Source organism: Plecotus auritus, assembly GCF_963455305.1.
Source record: "Plecotus auritus genome assembly, chromosome: 3".
NCBI lineage: Eukaryota > Metazoa > Chordata > Mammalia > Chiroptera > Vespertilionidae > Plecotus > Plecotus auritus.
The window spans coordinates 176643271-176660058 of record NC_137772.1 but is presented as its reverse complement, the minus strand read 5'-3'; the positions used below and the strand labels follow the sequence as shown (position 1 = coordinate 176660058).

At 58.8% G+C, this 16788-nt stretch overlaps 2 protein-coding genes across 2 annotated transcripts; both read left to right on the top strand.

Annotated features, from left to right (window-relative positions):
- Positions 1-2320: 2320 nt before the first annotated feature.
- On the top strand, positions 2321-5374 carry AQP5 (aquaporin 5; the record flags this gene model as incomplete). The annotated part of the gene is made up of 4 exons (XM_080661866.1): positions 2321-2797; positions 3754-3918; positions 4324-4407; positions 5189-5374. The coding sequence occupies exons 1-4, from the start codon at positions 2435-2437 to the stop codon at positions 5372-5374; spliced, it is 798 nt and encodes a 265-aa protein (XP_080517992.1). The 5' UTR covers positions 2321-2434.
- A 7472-nt stretch (positions 5375-12846) lies between these two features.
- Positions 12847-16515, top strand: AQP6 (aquaporin 6). Its single transcript, XM_080660095.1, has 4 exons — positions 12847-13398; positions 14106-14264; positions 14483-14563; positions 15163-16515. Exons 1-4 carry the CDS (start codon positions 13006-13008, stop codon positions 15373-15375), a joined length of 846 nt encoding a protein of 281 aa, XP_080516221.1. The 5' UTR covers positions 12847-13005; the 3' UTR covers positions 15376-16515.
- The last annotated feature ends 273 nt before the right edge of the window (positions 16516-16788 follow it).

Genomic DNA, 16788 nt, shown 5'->3' with positions numbered 1-16788 from the left:
GATGTAAAGGATTGGGCCAAATCCTCAAGCAGGAGCTTCCCCTGGTGGCCAGTCTCCTGTGAGCACTGCTGAGTCCTTCCCACTCCCAGAGACCTGTGGGCTCATGAAGACAGTGCCCACAGAGAGAAGATAAGAAAGAATGTGGAAGGGTGCAGACTGGAGGCGAGTTCAACAGCCCTCAAAGCCTGTGGGGTTATCAGGGTCCTTGTTCCAGTCTGGGCCAGGCCCACAACAAGCCCTGAACCCCAAGCCCAGATGAAAACCCTACACACAGCTGCCATGCTCTGCCAGGAGCAGGGCCCCAGGATCCAAGGCGGAAAGGACAGTCAGACCTCCTGCCTTAAGAGGAGAGATGTGGGGGAGGAGCTGCTCCAGCAGGAAGCACTGAACGGAGGAGGAACAATAGCAGGGTTTCTTTGGTCCCTGTTTTCTTTGGCCTCTTAGCTGCCACGGAGCCCAGAGCCCGGACCTCTAGGCCCTTGGCTTTCCTCCCGGTCCCGCTCCTTAGCCCCTACCTGACAGACTGACAGAGGAGCACCTGTTCTTTCCTTCTGCGGCACCGCCACCTTAGCTCCACACAGAGCCTTCAGGGGGCGTTTTAAATTGTAGTTGCAACATGAGGAAACTTTATTTAGCCTTACTCTGCGCCAGGCTCCGTGCTAAGTGCTTCCCAAGGACACACAGTGGTGGGGGTTGGAGGAGGGAAATCTTCAGTACAGCTCCTCTCCGGGGATCCTGAGAGTCATTCCCTGCCCCTCCTCCAAGCCCTGAGGGCGCTCCAGCCTCATTCCCCACGTGCCTGACCTGGAGATAGGAAAAGGGAGAGGTGGGAGGAATGGTGGGTAGCAGCTAGGAGCTCAGAGAGAAGGTGGAGACAGGAAGAGCAGTGGGAACTGGAAGCAAGTGTCACCCAGACCAGGGGTGGGACGACCTGACTTTGGGGGCATTGAAAATGAGCACATGGAAGAGAGACAGACATAGAAATGAGGTAGAGACAGACAGAAACCAAGAACGTCACAGAAATTAAGAGGCAGAAGAAAAGTGAACTAGAGAGAGAGGCTAGAGAGGCTAAGGCTAAGACTGTAAAAGGAAGTGGTGGGGGGAGAACAGAAATGGAAAGGAGAAGGAGAGGGAGAGAAAGAGAGAGGTAGAGAAGGAGAGAGACTAAAGAGAAATACAAAAAGTCTGAAAAAGAGAGATGGACAGGGTTTGGAGAAACAGACTGAAGGAGAAAGCCAGAGGAGAGGCAGAGAGAGGGAGGAAATTCAAGACTGAGTGAGAGTTTGAAGGACAATGAGACTAAAGAGACTGAGGAGAGGAGGGGAGCAGAAGCTGGAGGAGAAGGAAAAGCTGGGATCTAGAGTGGGGGCTTCTGAAAGGAAGGCGGGAGGGGCCAAGTCCCGGCATGGGAGGTCAGCGGTGCCCTGCACCCCCACCACCACACCCCACTCCAGCACCCCAAGTCCCACGGCTTCTTCCCTGACTTAAACCCTAACCGACCATGCCCCCTCCCATCCCGTGTACAAAGTGACCCCCCCAAGAAGGCCATGCTGGAGGGGTTGGGACGGTTGCCAAGCAGAGGGTGCCTCCAGGGCTCCACCGTCTCCTTCCAGGGCTGCCCTGTGGCTGCTGGGGTCCAGGATGGCCAGGTGCGCGGAAGACTGGCACGGTGCTCGCTTTTCCCAAAACGCCCCCGCTCCAACCCCGGAGGCCCGCCCGGTCCCGGCCAGGGAGAGGCCCACGACGGCCGGACGGCCCTGCACGGCCCAGCCCGCCGGCCGCCCCCGCCAGCAGGCGGCAGGGAGCTGAGTGGCGCTGTCCTCAGGAATCGCATCACTCCAACCCCGCCGGGGGTGAGGCCGGGTGAGGATGCCCGGGTCGCAGGAGGCAAAGGAGGAACTGGACCCAGGACCCGCGGAGGAGAAAAGGGAAGACCACGGCGCGGGGGAAAGCCCGGCGGAGGCAGCCAGCCGGAGGTCGGTAGGACGGGAGAGCCGAGCAAAGTGTCCGCGGGACCCGGGACAAACGGCGCGGAGCTGAGCGTGGGAGCCGCCCAGAGCGCACCATGCGCGCGGCCCCGGCCGCGGGGCCGGTCTACGCCGCCGCCCGGGTCACCTGGCCCCGACAGGTCGCACGCTGCCCGGGCTGGAGACCTCGAGGGGCCCGGGGCGGCGGCGAGCCCGGGGGGGCCGCAAAGTTCCCTCCCCGCGAGCGGCGCTGGCCGCGGAGCGCGGGAGCCGCCCCCTGCCCCCCCGCGCGGGCCCAGGCTGGGGGCGCCCGCCCTCTATATAGCGCACCCCTGCAGCGCCCGCCCCAGGCCGCCAGCCGCGCTCACGGCCCGGGAGAACGCGCCGCGCCCGGGAGCCAGTCCCTCGTCCCCCGCGCCGCCGCCCCGACGGGCGCCCCCCGGCCCCGCTCGGCCCCCACGGCCACCATGAAGAAGGAGGTGTGCTCCGTGGCCTTCGTCAAGGCTGTGTTCACCGAGTTCCTGGCCACCCTCATCTTCGTCTTCTTCGGCCTCGGCTCGGCCCTTCAGTGGCCGTCGGCGCTGCCCTCCATCCTCCAGATCTCGCTGGCCTTCGGCCTGGCCATAGGCACCCTGGCCCAGGCGCTGGGGCCCGTGAGCGGCGGCCACATCAACCCTGCCATCACGCTGGCCCTCTTAGTGGGCAACCAGATCTCCCTGCTGCGGGCTGTCTTCTACGTGGTGGCCCAGCTGGTGGGCGCCATTGCCGGGGCTGGCATCCTCTATGGGCTGGCACCAGTCAATGCGCGGGGCAATCTGGCCGTCAATGCGGTGAGTGCCCCGACGGGGGTGGGCCAGTGCACACCCGAGGCCAGGAAGAGGAGTACCCAGGCTGGGGTGTGCCTGCTCAGCCTTCCCGGTTTTTACCTTCCCCCTCTTGCTGCCCCTTCCTGGCCTCTCTCCTGGTGCCTATTGCCCCCCCCCCCCTTTTTGTCGGAAACTCCTGCCTTTTCTCCTGTCTCCCCCTGAGTTCTGCCTTCCTCTTGCGCCCTCACAGCTCCTGTCTGTTCCTCAGTGGAGTGGTTTCATGGAACCATCAGAGAGACGGGTTGCAGTCTTGGCTTCTGCTGACTCTGGCCTCTCTGGGTCTCATTTTTCTCAGCCATTACAGGGGATGGCGGTCACCTACCACAGCAGGTGTCAAGGGATCCCATTTAGAAATCATGCATGTGAACCCCTAATTCTGTTCTATTCTAATGTGAGGGTCTCTGTTGAATATTGGTTCCTGTTCCTGGCCCCCTGCTGCCTCCTCCTCCCCGAAGCCCCAGATTTAGCCCCCATGTCCCATGCAAACTGGGTTCATTAGTCAAACACAGAGGAGGATTTTCTCGGCCATTGTCAAGCCGTGAGTCAGCCGCACTGGAGAGACGGGTTTGAGGTTGGCACTGGCAGTGGATCAGGCACGGGCGGGAGGTGGGCTGGGGGTGCAGTAGACAAACTGGGCAGCTGCCCACAGGAGGGAGGGGAAATGCCAGCTTGTGGGGGTTGGAGACTGGGCAGAACCGTTGACAAGGCTGTGTCCAGTAGAAGCTCCCCTCATAGCACCCTGCGGCCATGGGCCTGCGCCCAGGCTTTGTACATACTGTGAAGTATGTAGTCTCTTTGGCAGCTGACCTCCCTGCCTTGATGTGCACTGGGCTGGGGTGTCCTCGGAGGCCCTAAACCCATTTCTCCAGGCCCCTGGCCATAGAGCCGGGAGGCGAGCCTAACCCTCCCTCCCCTTTCAGCTCAACAACAACACAACGCCGGGCCAGGCCATGGTGGTGGAGCTGATTCTGACCTTCCAGCTGGCGCTCTGCATCTTCTCCTCTACCGACTCCCGCCGCACCTGCCCTGTGGGCTCCCCGGCCCTGTCCATTGGCCTGTCCGTCACACTGGGCCACCTTGTGGGGGTGAGCAGAGCTGCCATGTGGATGGGGTTATGGGGAGCCCCTCAGGGCAAATAATGGGGCCCTAGAGCAGTGCCTCTCTGGACCAGTGAGCCCTGCAGTTGGGCCTGGGGTGGGGCTGCTGGACTGTGTCCCAGACTGGAGCCCCCCAAACCTTCTGTAGCCCGAGGGAAGATGGGAAAAGTGGGAGTTGAAGTGGGGCAGGAAACCAAGCCCAAGCTCAGGACAGAGAAGAGAGGCGTGTGCACAGGGACCTGTGGAGGGAGAGGTCACTGGCCTAGGAACTGAAGATCTTGAGTTGGAGATCTGGCCGAGCCCCTGGACTGCTGGGTGACCCTGGGAGAGTTGGGGCTCGGTGGGAGCAGACATGCACTTTGTCCTCCTCACCACCTCCCTCTCTCTGTCCAGATCTATTTCACTGGCTGCTCCATGAACCCAGCCCGCTCTTTCGGCCCCGCAGTGGTCATGAAGCGGTTCAGCTCTGCACACTGGGTGAGTCTGGGTGCCCCTTTATCCTTGGCAGCGAGGGCCGGGACACCAGCTGCGGCTCTCTGGCCTTTCTGGGTGCTGTGGGCCCAGAGCTTGGGGGTGGGCCTGGGGAGCAGTGGCTGGAGAGAGAAGGGGACACCGTAGGGAATAGGATGCAGCCAGATCACTGGCAGGGGTAGATTTATATGGACAAGGAGACCCTTGTTGAGGGTGAGGGGCTGGGGGGACTATGTGTGTCTGTTCTCTAGGTAAGCGAGGGGATCCCCACCTCTAGGCTGCTCTCTGAGGATTTTGTCTGTGCCTCTGGGAGTCTGTGTGTCTGTCCTCCCTGATGGTTTACTTACCTGTCCCTGTTGAGGGGTTGGGACAGTCTTCCTTCCCATGGGTCTGTCTCTCTGGACAATCCTTTGAGAGCTCATGGTCTCCCTCCAGAGTCTGACCCTGTCCCCATGTGGGAGGGAGAGGAGTTCTGTCGGTCTCTCTGAGGATCGATATGTCTGTTCCCTCTGAAGGTTCATCTGTCTCTCTTTAGGGACAGGAGCCCTGGCCTCTGGGGATCTCGTCTGTCTCCTTTGAGGATGTGGGTGTCTGTGATCCAAATCCTTATCATTGGGGTGTCTGTGATCCCATCTCCCTGAGGTGGGAGAAAGTCTGTCTTTCTGGGGGTCTGGGAGTCCGTATGTCTGTCTCTTTTGAGGGTCCATGAGTCTGTCTTCTAGAGGCGGGGAGTGGGGGTCTCTGAGGCCTGGGGCTCAGCCCGCTGATGCCGTCTTGTCTCCATCAGGTATTCTGGGTGGGGCCCATCGTGGGGGCTGCCCTGGCCGCCATCCTCTACTTCTACCTGCTCTTCCCCAACTCCCTGAGCCTCACTGAGCGTGTGGCCGTCGTCAAGGGCACGTATGAGCCTGAGGAGGACTGGGAGGAGCAGCGGGAGGAGCGGAAGAAGACCATGGAGCTGACCGCCCACTGACCAGCGTCAGACAGGGGCTAGCCCCTCACCCCTGAATTGCAGGGGAACCCCCCCCCAAAAAAACAAACCCATGACAGCAGAGCTTCCTTCCCCCACAGCTGGGTCCTCTGGGCTAGGGAGGAGGTACTCGCTCCCCAGGCTGCAGTTAGAAATGGAAGCAGGAACCCATGATGGGACTCTTGGGGTGGGGGCCAGGGGCTGGGGTCTGATGGAGAGGGGGTGTCTCTGAGACAGGGCAGGCTGCTGCCATGAGGTCAGACCTCAGAGAGTGTGTACACAGCACTGAGCTCACCGGCCGCCCCAGGGGCAGGCCAGTAAGGAGTGGCCTGCATTCTTCACTCCCCACTCTCCCCAGCCCCTCCTCAAGAGCCAGAAGGATCCCAGCCCCTAGGATGGCAGAGGCTGACCCTCCCCAGAGCTCCTTGGGTGGGAGAGAGACTGGTTCATTAAATGCTGCCTTATTTATTTCTGCTTCTAGGTGCACAGGCTAGGGCTGCTGGTGTTTGGAGTGGGGGCTTCCCAATAAACCGCTGATGCTCATGTTCTGCCTCATCTCTCCCCAAAAGCCTCTCCTTGAGACACTGGCTCATCACTGCTCCTCTTCACCATCCCACACCTTCCCCATGGGCTCCACAGGCCTCTGTGGAACGACAGGGAAGCTGAGGCCAGGGGGGCCCAGAGTCAGATATGGGGGTGGGAAGAGCAAGAGGAGGGAGTGGGAGAGGGAGGGAGACCAAATATAGAAAGCGAGCTGGAGGTCAGGAGGAGGCAGTGGGAGCAGAGAAGGAGGCATCCTCTTCACTCAGCCTCCCGCCTACACACCCCTCCCGCCTCAGCTATGTCAAGTCCCTGCCCCTTGAGGAGGGTGTGCCAGGCAGGGTGGGAGAGAAATGAACCAGCCTGCAGCCCCTTGAGATGCCAAGGGGGTGACCAGCCAGGTCTGTCATCAGGGAGGAGGCACAGCCTGGACTCCCCTCTCTGCCCCTCCGTGTTCTAAAAAGGAGCCATGTAGGGAGCCTGTGCTCAGAGACAGCAGCACTCCCCTGCCCCGCCACACACACACACACACACACACACACACACACACACACGCACACATGCACACACACGCACACACACACACACACACACACAAGCTGCACTGGCCCAGCTCTTTTCTGGTCTCCCCTTCCCTGCTGCTGCCAGCCAGTGTCCCCACCATCTTCCTCGCTGGGCCCACTTCTCTGCCCTCACTGGCTCTTGTCCCCTTGCCACGGACACTCCTTAGGGAACCCCCTTAACCAGCCAAGCCTCCATCTGTCAGGCTATAAAATGAGGATTAAAACTGCTTCCCTCACAGGTTGCTGTGGGGATCAGATGAAGTGAAGGAATGAGATTCCTAGGACCCACTGCTCGCTGTGGGAAAGGGTGGGGTGCAGATGAGCAGCTCAGGACACGGCCCTGCATCAGAGTTAAAGAGGCTGCTTGGGGTCCAAGCCTTGATGCCTAACTTTGGGTAACATAAACCCTCCGAGCTTTAATTACCTCACCTGTAAAATGGGGCTACTTGTACTTGTGGGTGGCTGTGAGGATAAAATGAGACAATGGATAGAAATAAAACCCTGGTGCAAACAGGGCCAGACGCTTCAGGGTGAGTGCTCAATAAACAAACAAGTGTGAAGAGAAACCAGCATGTGCACATCTGGGACCCTGGCCACACCCCAGGTCCGGGCCTCTGCTCTCCTGGGAGTGTTTGAACCCGAGCTCCAGCTTTTCTCTTGTGTGGGAAACCTTGCTCCGCAGTCTTCAGCTTTGCCTCAGAAGACGAGGGGCCAGTGGGGCTAGAGATGGGCGGGGAAGAGGTGGGAGAGTCTACAGGCCCTGCTGGCAAGGGTCAGTCCCAGGGGTTGGGGGTGAGGGCGGCAGAGTCCCCAGTCCTCCTCCACACTTGAGCCCAGTATCTGTGAGTGGGAGCTGCAGCCGCCCTGCCCTGCCCGCCTCATCAGCGTGCAGTTAACGCCAAGAGGCAGTTATGCGTGTGAGAACCTGTGGAAAGGGGCAGCCAGCTCCGGCCTCCGCCCAGTCCCGGCCGCAAGTGCCAGCTCCGACCAGCAGAGGGGGACCTCGTCCGCCGAATGCACAACTGCTGCGCTTCTCGTCCGCGAATTCTGGGTCTGGGCTCCAGACGTGGGGGATGGAGGACACGGGGAGTCTCTCAGGCCTGGGTCCCTTGGGGCCACCAGGAAGTAGCTGCCCCCACTCCAGTATCCGAGATGGGAGGCAGAAGAGAGGGAGGCCTTTCCCACTCAGTCTCCAGAAGACTCAGGTGCAGGCACAGCCGTGCCTGGGAGGCTGGCCTCTCCCCCAGCCCAGCAACTTGCGTTCCTTTCTCTGACAAGTGGGCCTGTGGGGGACAGACCCTCAGGGCGGGGTGAGGCACCCAGTCCGAGGGAGTTCCCGGCCCCGCCCGAGGGAGAGGATCCACCTAGGCTTTGGACGGACAAGTTGCGGCAGTCGGGCTCTGTGGCCAGCAGAGGGCGCCGTGCTCCGTGGTGGCTGATCCTCCACGTGCCGCTGGGTCCGGGCTCACAAAGCCCTGCAGGAGCCGGCACAGGCCCAGTCCCGCACCGCCACACTGACCTTCAGCTGTGCCGAGGGGCTGCGTCTTCTCGGCATGGGCTGCTCACTCCGTGCATGTGACAGCCTCGCCAATCCTCCTCCACTCGTGTTCCGGCTCCACGTGTAATCGGAGAGGCGCACGTGTGTCACACCCAAGCACACATGCTCAATCAATCACCCCTGTGACCCTCTGCTCCACCTGAAGATGGGACCCCGGAAGAGCCTTGATTCTCCTCTAGGAGGCGTCCTACCCCTCCACTCCCCCTCTTCGCAGGGCTGCCAGGTCTCACCAGGTGGAAAGGTAGACATAGTGAAGAGATGGAGGTCTGGGGGTGAAGGAGAGAATGGACAGAAAGTTGGCTGTCTAGATGGATGGACAGGAGGGTTGGCTGGAGGGTCAGCTCGGCCCCTCTCTGATCTCAGTTTCCTCCCCGGTCTGTGCAGATGAGATCAGACTTCCTCGCCCGTCACATTTTGTGGGGATTGGTGAGATGATGTGAGGGAAGCTATCTTGACTTCTTCCCTTCTATCATGTGTTTAATGCCCCTCCTCTTCTCTCCTGATAACTTCATCCTTCTTGCTGCCCCATCTCCCCCAAACCCTGGTCCTCAGTCAGAGCTCACATTTCCCTTATGCATGTTCCTCCCTTCTCAGAGATCTGGGGAGCCCAGAGACAGGCCTCTGGGAGGTTAAGAGCACACAGCCACCTGACAGGCAGCTGTAGGCAGCCAGGTGTGGGGCCTTGGCAAAAGGCCTCTGAGCATGAGTGACCTCAAAGCGTGGCTCTAGAGCCGAGGACTGGCTGGAACTGGAGCAAGCCCTGGCCAATGCCTGGCTGGCCCCGGGGGATGAAGGACCTTGTCCCAGGCCAGGCAGGGCCCTAGGAGGCTCTGTTCTGGGCCAGCCAGAAACAAAGGCTACCACTGCTCTTAGTGCCCAGCCTCCAGGGTCCAGGGCAGGGGCCGCCGGTGCTGCTTGTTCTGAAGCTGCCACAGCAACCAGGACCCTTCCCACGCAGCCCAGTCCTCACAGCTGTCTCACCGGAGAGGGGAGGGGAGTGGCGGTTCTAATAACCAACATTTCCTCGCTCAGAAACACCCTCCTGGGAATTAGCACGTTGACTCCTAATGACACGTGGGGAGGTGGGAATTTTAATCTCCATTTTATAAGGAGGGAAACTGAAGTCACAGACGTCAGGCACTGGTCAGGAGTGCAGTGCATGGCAATGCCTAAATGCTTTCGCTTGTATTCTCTTACCACGGGTCTCCGCAGATAGGTTGTCCTGTTGTTTGGTGCCTGGTATACAGGCACAGAGCTGAGGCTAGGGAAGATGGGGGGGCTGGCAAGTGTCTGTCCCCAAGGGAGGGAAGAAGAAAGATGCCCTTGAGGTTCTTTGGGACAGCCTCCAGGCAGAGAGCCCACCGAGGCACGGAGGAATGTCACTCACGCTGCCCATGCCTCCATTCCTTGAGTAATTATTGAAAGAATCCTCTAGGCCAGGAAAGCACAGGAGTCTGTGCTGGAACAGTGGAGGCAGTGAGGCTGCCAAAGCCAGAAGTAGCCACTGGCTTTGCTCAAGCCCAACTTCTCCACGCAGCTTGCCCTGCCTCCGCTGGAAAGGAAAATCAGGGCAGACTTCATGGAAGAATCAGACTTGAACAAATCTTTTAAAAAGAGACAAAGAGGAAAGGCATTCCAAATCCATGGTCTCTCCACTACTTCGAGATTACCAGGCACGTTAATAAAGAAGCCAGGAGAGGGAGAAGTGCAAACCACAGATGAGACTGGGAACAGCAGAGAGATGGCCCCCTTGCTCAGGTGGGGCCCCTGATTCAACACGAGAGAAGGGTTGCCTCCGCTCCAGGGGCACAGGGAAGCTGGTGAGGGCATGGCAGCCACCAGCGAGTTTGTGGCTGGAAGGGTGGGAGGAAGCATTGCCTGCTAGCTTGGCTTTCTGGGTGGGACAGGAGGCAAGTTGATCTGCTAGAAGAGCGGGGTGCCTGAACCGAGGGGGGAAAGTTGAAGTGGGCCTTGGAGGAATGGGGAGACAGCTGCCCAGGGGTGGTGTAAGGATTGCAGAATAGAGCAGCGACCCCTGCTGAGGCCAGAAACCATGGACTTGTCATGGCAGCGGTCTGCATGGCTGGGCGAGTGTCTCCAGCAGTGCTTAGCAGTGCAGATGGTAGGCAGAGGGTGTGAGCAGAATGAGAATGGAGAGATGCAGGTGTGTGGCAGGAGTAGGGAGAAAAGAGAGCCAGGACAGTGGGGCACTAAGGTGAGATGCCAGGGCATCTGGCTGGAGAAGGTAGGGTCAAGCCAGGATGGCTGGGAAAACAGAGGGGGGGGGGGGCGCAGTTTTACTGTGACTGAGATGGGGAAAGGTGGGTGGTCAGAGCCTGTGATCAGATCTGGGATGTTTCACTGGAAGATTTCAGAGGGCCGGGTCCCAGGCTAGAGTAGGTATAAGACTAAGAATAGGCAGCTGAAAGGAAGCAGATATGAAAGTCACCTGCCTCCAGGAGGTCAAGAAGCCGGTGAAGCCCTAGCTGGTTCAGCTCAGTGGATAGAGTGTTGGCCTTTGGACTGAAGGGTCCCGGGTTCGATGCAGGTCAAGGGCACATGCCCAGGTTGCTGGCTCGATTGCCAATGGGCAGGAGGCAGCCAATCAATGATTCTCTGTCATCATTGATGTTTCTATCTCTCCCTCCCTCTCCCTTTCTCTCTGAAATCAATAAACACATTTTAAAAAAGCTGGTGAAGCATAGCCAACCCAGCATTGGGGCCACCCACTCCTGCTTCTTCATCCCCCTCAAACAGCCGATAAAAGCACAGACTCACTCATGCCCTAACCGGTTTGGCTCAGTGGATAGAGCGTCGGCCTGCGGACTGAAAGGTCCCAGGTTTGATTCCGGTCAAGGGCATGTACCTTGGTTGCGGGCACATCCCCAGTAGGAGGTGTGCAGGAGGCAGCTGATGGATGTTTCTCTCTCATCGATGTTTCTAACTCTCTATCCCTCTCCCTTCCTCTCTGTAAAAAAGCAATAAAATATATTTTTATTAATAAATAAATAAATAAAAGCACAGACTCACAAGAAGAAGAAAGGAAGCTTTTATTCACTCATTCATTCAACAGTTATTGAGCACCTACTATGATCAATCCCTGTGCAAGATACTGCATGTAGGGATGAGCAAACCTTGGCTCCTGCCTCCCTCAGGAGCTCGCCGCCTCACTGGGGAGACCCGTTAACACCATGGCAACACCCTATGATGACTGTAGTGCACAAAAATGTTCAGGTGTGGTGGGAACACACAGAGGGACTCACCTAGGAAAGGAGGAGGTGACATCGAAGCTGAGCCGTAGGGATGGTATAGGGGTTAACCAAGAAGAGGAGGTGGGAAGTGCTCTCCAAGAAGAGAGAGCATCTTCCAAGGACAGACCAGCTTTGAGCGTTCCAGAGCCACTGGCCTTTTGATGAGGCCAGAGGGTAAAGTGCAAGGCAAGGAGTGGAGAGAGGTGAGTATGAGGAGCAGGATCCCAGGGGGCCTTGGAGGCCACGCATGCACGTGCATGCATGGGGCTCACAGAAGGGATGGGAGCTTTGAAGTGCTTTAGCAGAGGAGCAGCAGGATCAGATTTGCATTTTAGAAAGATCACTGGGGCTGCCGTGTGGATAATTGATTGGAGCAGAGCAAGGGAGTAGACAGAACGGTTAAAATGCAGCAGGGGTACAAGAAGAGAGCACAGTCAAGAAACACGTAGGGCTCAAAAGCAGCAGAACTGAGGCCTTCAGTGGATGAGGCAGGTGGGGGAGAAGGGTCAGGATGCTTCCCAGGTGCCTGCAACTGAGCGGGAAGAAACAGGAGGGGTGCATTTGGGGGATGGGAGAGGAGGACCTCATTTCGAGAAAGGTTTCGTTTGAGGGGCCTGAGGACAAGTAGGGGACATCCACTGGGCAGGTAGGTATGTCCAGGAGCGAGGCTCTGGCATCCAGAGGCTGTTAGGAGGTGAAGACAGGGTCATTTTAACAGCTGGGCAGATCCTTCTTAGGGAGGGAATACCTTTGTTTAGGTCAACACCTCGCTATACTGCAAAGGATAGAAGGGCAGAGCCTAGGGCATGGGTGACTTTAGGGCCAGCATAGCCACAAAAATGGCTCAGCTGCCCTGTGTGAGACATAAGAGGTATTGTTTTGTCCCCTGAGAAGGAGAGCAGAGAAGGGGGTGGGGGTCTGAGGAATGAGAGAGAGGGAGGGAAGCAGAAAGAGCCAGGGAAGTGGGTGTGACTCCAGTGGAAATTTCCGCGGGCAAGCAGCAGGGTGCCCACTGCCGTGTGTCACCTGATCAGCTGTGGAACAACCCGTCTCCCACTTGCCCCTCTGCGTCCCCACAGGCCACGTCCCTAGGAAACTATTTACGGCTGCTTGCTGTGAGTTGCGTTTTAGGTGGGGTTGGAGGAGAAAGCTTCATTTCACATCTGGATTTATGGGATACAGGTAGTGTGAGCCCAACTGGAGGCAGAGGGCTAGGAGAACAGGAGTCCCCCTGTCGTCCCCCCCCCGCCACCAGAATGCACAGGACCCTCTTGGGGCAGGCCTTGGGCTTGGGAATGGAGAGATCTCGCTCTATCCACGCTGACATCAGGGATGTGAGCGCCCTGGAGTCCCAGCACCTGTGCCCTCAGGCTGGGCTCTGCCCGCAGCACGTTAGGCCTGTCCAGCTTGGAAACCTCCCTGGAGGTTCCAGATCAGCGCCCCGAGACCGCCCCCTCCCCCAGCTGTCAGGTGAGCTCAGGGTGGACAGGCATGTGAGCACCGGCCCACACCTCCCACCACCCAGACACACATAACCCCGCCAGCTCGGTCCCTGCCAGTCCGCCCAGCACAGTCCTGGCAGCAGGGCAGCGGAGGAGCTCCAGGTGGGCCAGCAAACCCCGCACAGTGAGGCACCAGAGCAGCCCAAGACCACAGACCGGAGGCGAGCAGAGAGGCCCTGGAGCAGGGGGGCGGCGGCCCACACTCCAGGACCTGCAGGCGATGGAGCCAGGAGGGTGCGGCTTGGCCAGGAGGCTGGGGTGCCGGCTCTGGATGGCCATCAGCAAGGCGCTCTTTGCTGAGTTCCTGGCCACAGGGCTGTACGTGTTCTTCGGCGTGGGCTCGGCCATGCGCTGGCCCTCGGCGCTTCCCTCTGTGCTGCAGATCGCCATCACCTTCAACCTGGCCACGGCCATGGTGGTGCAGGTGACCTGGAAGACCAGCGGGGCTCACGTCAACCCCGCGGTGACGCTGGCCTTCCTCGTGGGCTCCCAAATCTCCCTGCCCCGCGCTGTGGCCTATATGGCTGCCCAACTGGCAGGGGCCATTGTGGGGGCTGCTCTGCTCTACGGGGTCACACCTGCAGACATCCGAGAGACCCTCGGGGTCAACGTGGTAGGTGCAGGGAGGGGCACCTGGCAGGGCCAGGACGAGGGAGGGCCAGGCAGAGGAGAGGGGCAGGGAGGTAACCACACAGGCACCTGCTTCACCCTTGCTGTGCTGGGCCCTGGGACCCAGGGAATCAAACTGTGTGTGGCTTTAGTGCAGACAGAGCAGGGATGGGGTCGTGGATTGAGGAATAGATGGGAGCAGCCACACAAAGGGGCAGGAGTCGGAGAAGGACCAGGCATTCAAGGGCTGGGGTAGCCAGGGAGGGCTGGGGCTGTGGGTGACAGCAGGCACCCTGCATGCACTTCATCTTCCTCCCCACGGTCCCCCAGCACCCTAAGGCCTGTTTCACCAACCCCCAACCAGATTCCCCTAGTCATCTCTGTTCCACCTACCTCCCCAAATCTCCTCCTTCCACTCCCACCCAGGTCTCCTCCCAATCAGCTTGCAAACATGCACCCCAGCTTCTCTGTGCCTCCTCTTTCCCACCAGTCCTAAGCCCCAGCCACCCCGCTAAATCACTGGCCCCAACCAACCTTTGGGGTGGGAAGGGTGACACTACTTCTGCAGAGAGCAAGTGGCCAGGGCTGACCCCAACCCCCTGCACAGTCCTTACATCCTGGCCTGGCAGTGGTGAGATGTGACACAGGAAGTGGGTGGGGGCACGTCCCCTGGCAGAGCCCCACGGACTCCAGGGTAACCCTCTCACCCAGGTCCAGAGCAGAGTCTCAGCGGGCCAGGCGGTGGCGGTGGAGCTGGTTCTGACCCTGCAGCTGGTGCTCTGTGTCTTTGCTTCCACCGACAGTCGGCAGACGTCAGCTTCCCCGGCCGCCATGATTGGGACCTCCGTGGCCTTGGGCCACCTCATCGGGGTAAGGGGCAGAGGGGCTGCAGGGGCCCCGAAGGCCAGGAAACCATCCCTCCCTGCGTCCCTCATGCCTTGTGGGGAGGGTGAGTCCCATACTCCAGGCCCAGGCTATGTGCTGCAGAGGCCAAGGCTGGAGCTGGGTCTGAACCAAGGCAGCGGGGACTGTCCCCTCCCAGGCCTGCCTTAAGCCCCTTCACACCCTGAACCACAATCACTCCCCAGGTCTACTTCACTGGCTGTTCCATGAACCCGGCCCGCTCCTTCGGTCCTGCTGTCATAGTTGGGAAGTTCGAAGTCCACTGGGTGAGACCCTCTGCTGGCAGCCATGGGTGGGGGGAGTGAGGGCCCGAGGCTTCACCAGGGGCAGGCAGACAACTCCTCCTGCCACAGACCATATTGACCCCTGATGGAGGTTTCCCTGAGCTCAGAAGACCAAGGCTTGTACTTCCTGTCTTTCTAGCTTCAATAGCCCAGGGTACCCAGGGGACTGGCTAGAAATGGGCCAGGGCGGGAACCACAGCCTCAAGTCCTGGCTGTTTCCTTATTCACTTTCTCCAGCTGGACCAATTTCCAAACTTGGATAAAGAACAAGGCAAACAGAAATAGACACACACACACCAGCAAAGATAGGAACAGCACTAGCCAGGGCTCCCGGCTGGTACAGGGGAGGTGAGAGCAGGGAGAAAGGAGTGGTGAGGAGCCTGGGCCGCCCGTGGGAGGCAAGATCCCCCCACCGCGGGAGTTCTGGACAGGACTCCTGCTTCTCAAATCTGCCACCTTTTAGACAGCTCCAGGGCTCCTGGGAGACCAAGTCAGCACTGGGGAAGCAGGCAGGGGTCCCACTGCCACCCTATGATCCCGATGGCTCACAAACCGGTGCCCACTTCTATCTGCCTTCTCAGATCTTCTGGGTGGGACCCCTGACAGGGGCTGTCCTGGCATCGCTGATCTACAACTTTATCCTGTTCCCTGACACCAAGACCCTGGCCCAGCGGCTGGCCATCCTCACAGGCACCTCGGAGATGGAGAAAGTGGAAGGGGTGGAGCCCCAGAAAAACGAACCCCAGTCCAATCCAGGGGACACCAAAACGGAGAATGTGTGTCAGATAGCATAGAACTTGGCCCTTGCCTCAGGCTTTGGAGAGGCCTGTGCGTGGGCAGTATGCCTCGTGTGACCAGATTTCAGGTTTTCTGAGAGCAAAGGGGGGTGTTTAAGGGTGTGTAGGGAGGCTTGGCCTCTTGTCCTAACAGGTGGGGCAGGGGATACCAATCCCTCTCCCGGGCATTCCATTTCTAAATAGAATTCGGGGAGCAAATCTGTCCTACTTCCTCCTCCTCCATCTGTAATGGAACAGAGCAGTGGGAGGCAGGGGGATTCACGTCTGTCCTCACCTTCTCTCATCCAGCTGGACCCCAGATCCCCAGGTCTTGCAGGGGGTCAGGGGAATTAAGAGCCCAGAGAGCCAGTCTGCTTAAGACTGAGGGCTAAAGGGACCTCAGGGAACCCCAACTTCTTACCCCACCCTTAGGGAGGAGAGAGGCCAGACTTCCCAGAAGACTCAGGGCTCCTCAGAGGGATCTCTGCCCTTCGGTGTGGTTTGGGGTGGGGGGAGGAGGCTATGGCTCCCCCCTCAGACTGGGAGCTTCTTGAAGACAGAGATTACCCTCCCTATAGATCTTCATTCCTCACTCCCCGCAAACGCTCAGGAGAGAACCCCACCCTTGGGAAGAGCTGACACTGAAAGGAAGCTTTTCTCAGGCTAGCAGAGGGGCAGGATACAGGCAAGGAAGGTTTGAACCTGACGGGCCTTTCCCAGGGCAAGCTCTTCCGGGTGTTTTCCTGCCTCCCACCCCCTGTCCCATCGTCAGGGACAATTCTGAGAGGAGATGACTCCAGCCCAGCCCTTGGTCCATGTCCTGGGCCACAGAAGCTGTCTCAGCCTCATCCTCAAATCTACCAGGACCCCCAAAAGCTGTTGAATAAGTCCCAAGGATGGTAGGCATGATTCAGGCAACCAAGATGTTCAGTTCAGTGCCTCTGAAGGACGGCCAGAGTCTCAACTGGTTTGTTAGTATTTACAAGCTGCTATAAACCGATTCTGCCCATGACCCGGGGTCCTGCCTGGACCTCAGCTTCCCCAGCGACTGAATGGGCACCCCTAGAGACTGCTGTGAAAACAAGTAAGAAATTGGAAAATGTTTTTGGAAGTAAAAATGTTAGAAAAACAAAGCCAATAAATGATGATTATTGTTGCTATTACTGTAATTATTGGGTTTGAATGCAATTGCTGTTGATAATGGGAGGGAAGAAGGGAGACAGGGAGATGACTGAGAGGCAGAAACAGAGGACGTTTTTCTCATTTCATTTGCTCCCGTCATGGGAGCCCTGCCTCCTTTTCTGCTGAGGCTACTGACCTGGGAGCTTTGTGAGTATGTGTGGGGTGAGTTTCTGTGGAGCTTTGCGAGGGGGCGGGGGTGCTGGGGGAGGGACCCTGGAATGAAGAGACAAGCCAATAAAAGTTAGTTCT

Excerpts from the sequence above, each read along its gene's own strand:
- AQP6 (XM_080660095.1), top strand. The coding sequence starts at position 13,006 with ATGGAGCCAGGAGGGTGCGGCTTGGCCAGGAGGCTGGGGTGCCGGCTC. Across the intron at positions 13,399-14,105 it reads AGACCCTCGGGGTCAACGTG|GTCCAGAGCAGAGTCTCAGC; the intron begins GTAGGTGCAGGG and ends CCTCTCACCCAG. Across the intron at positions 14,564-15,162 it reads GGAAGTTCGAAGTCCACTGG|ATCTTCTGGGTGGGACCCCT; the intron begins GTGAGACCCTCT and ends CTGCCTTCTCAG.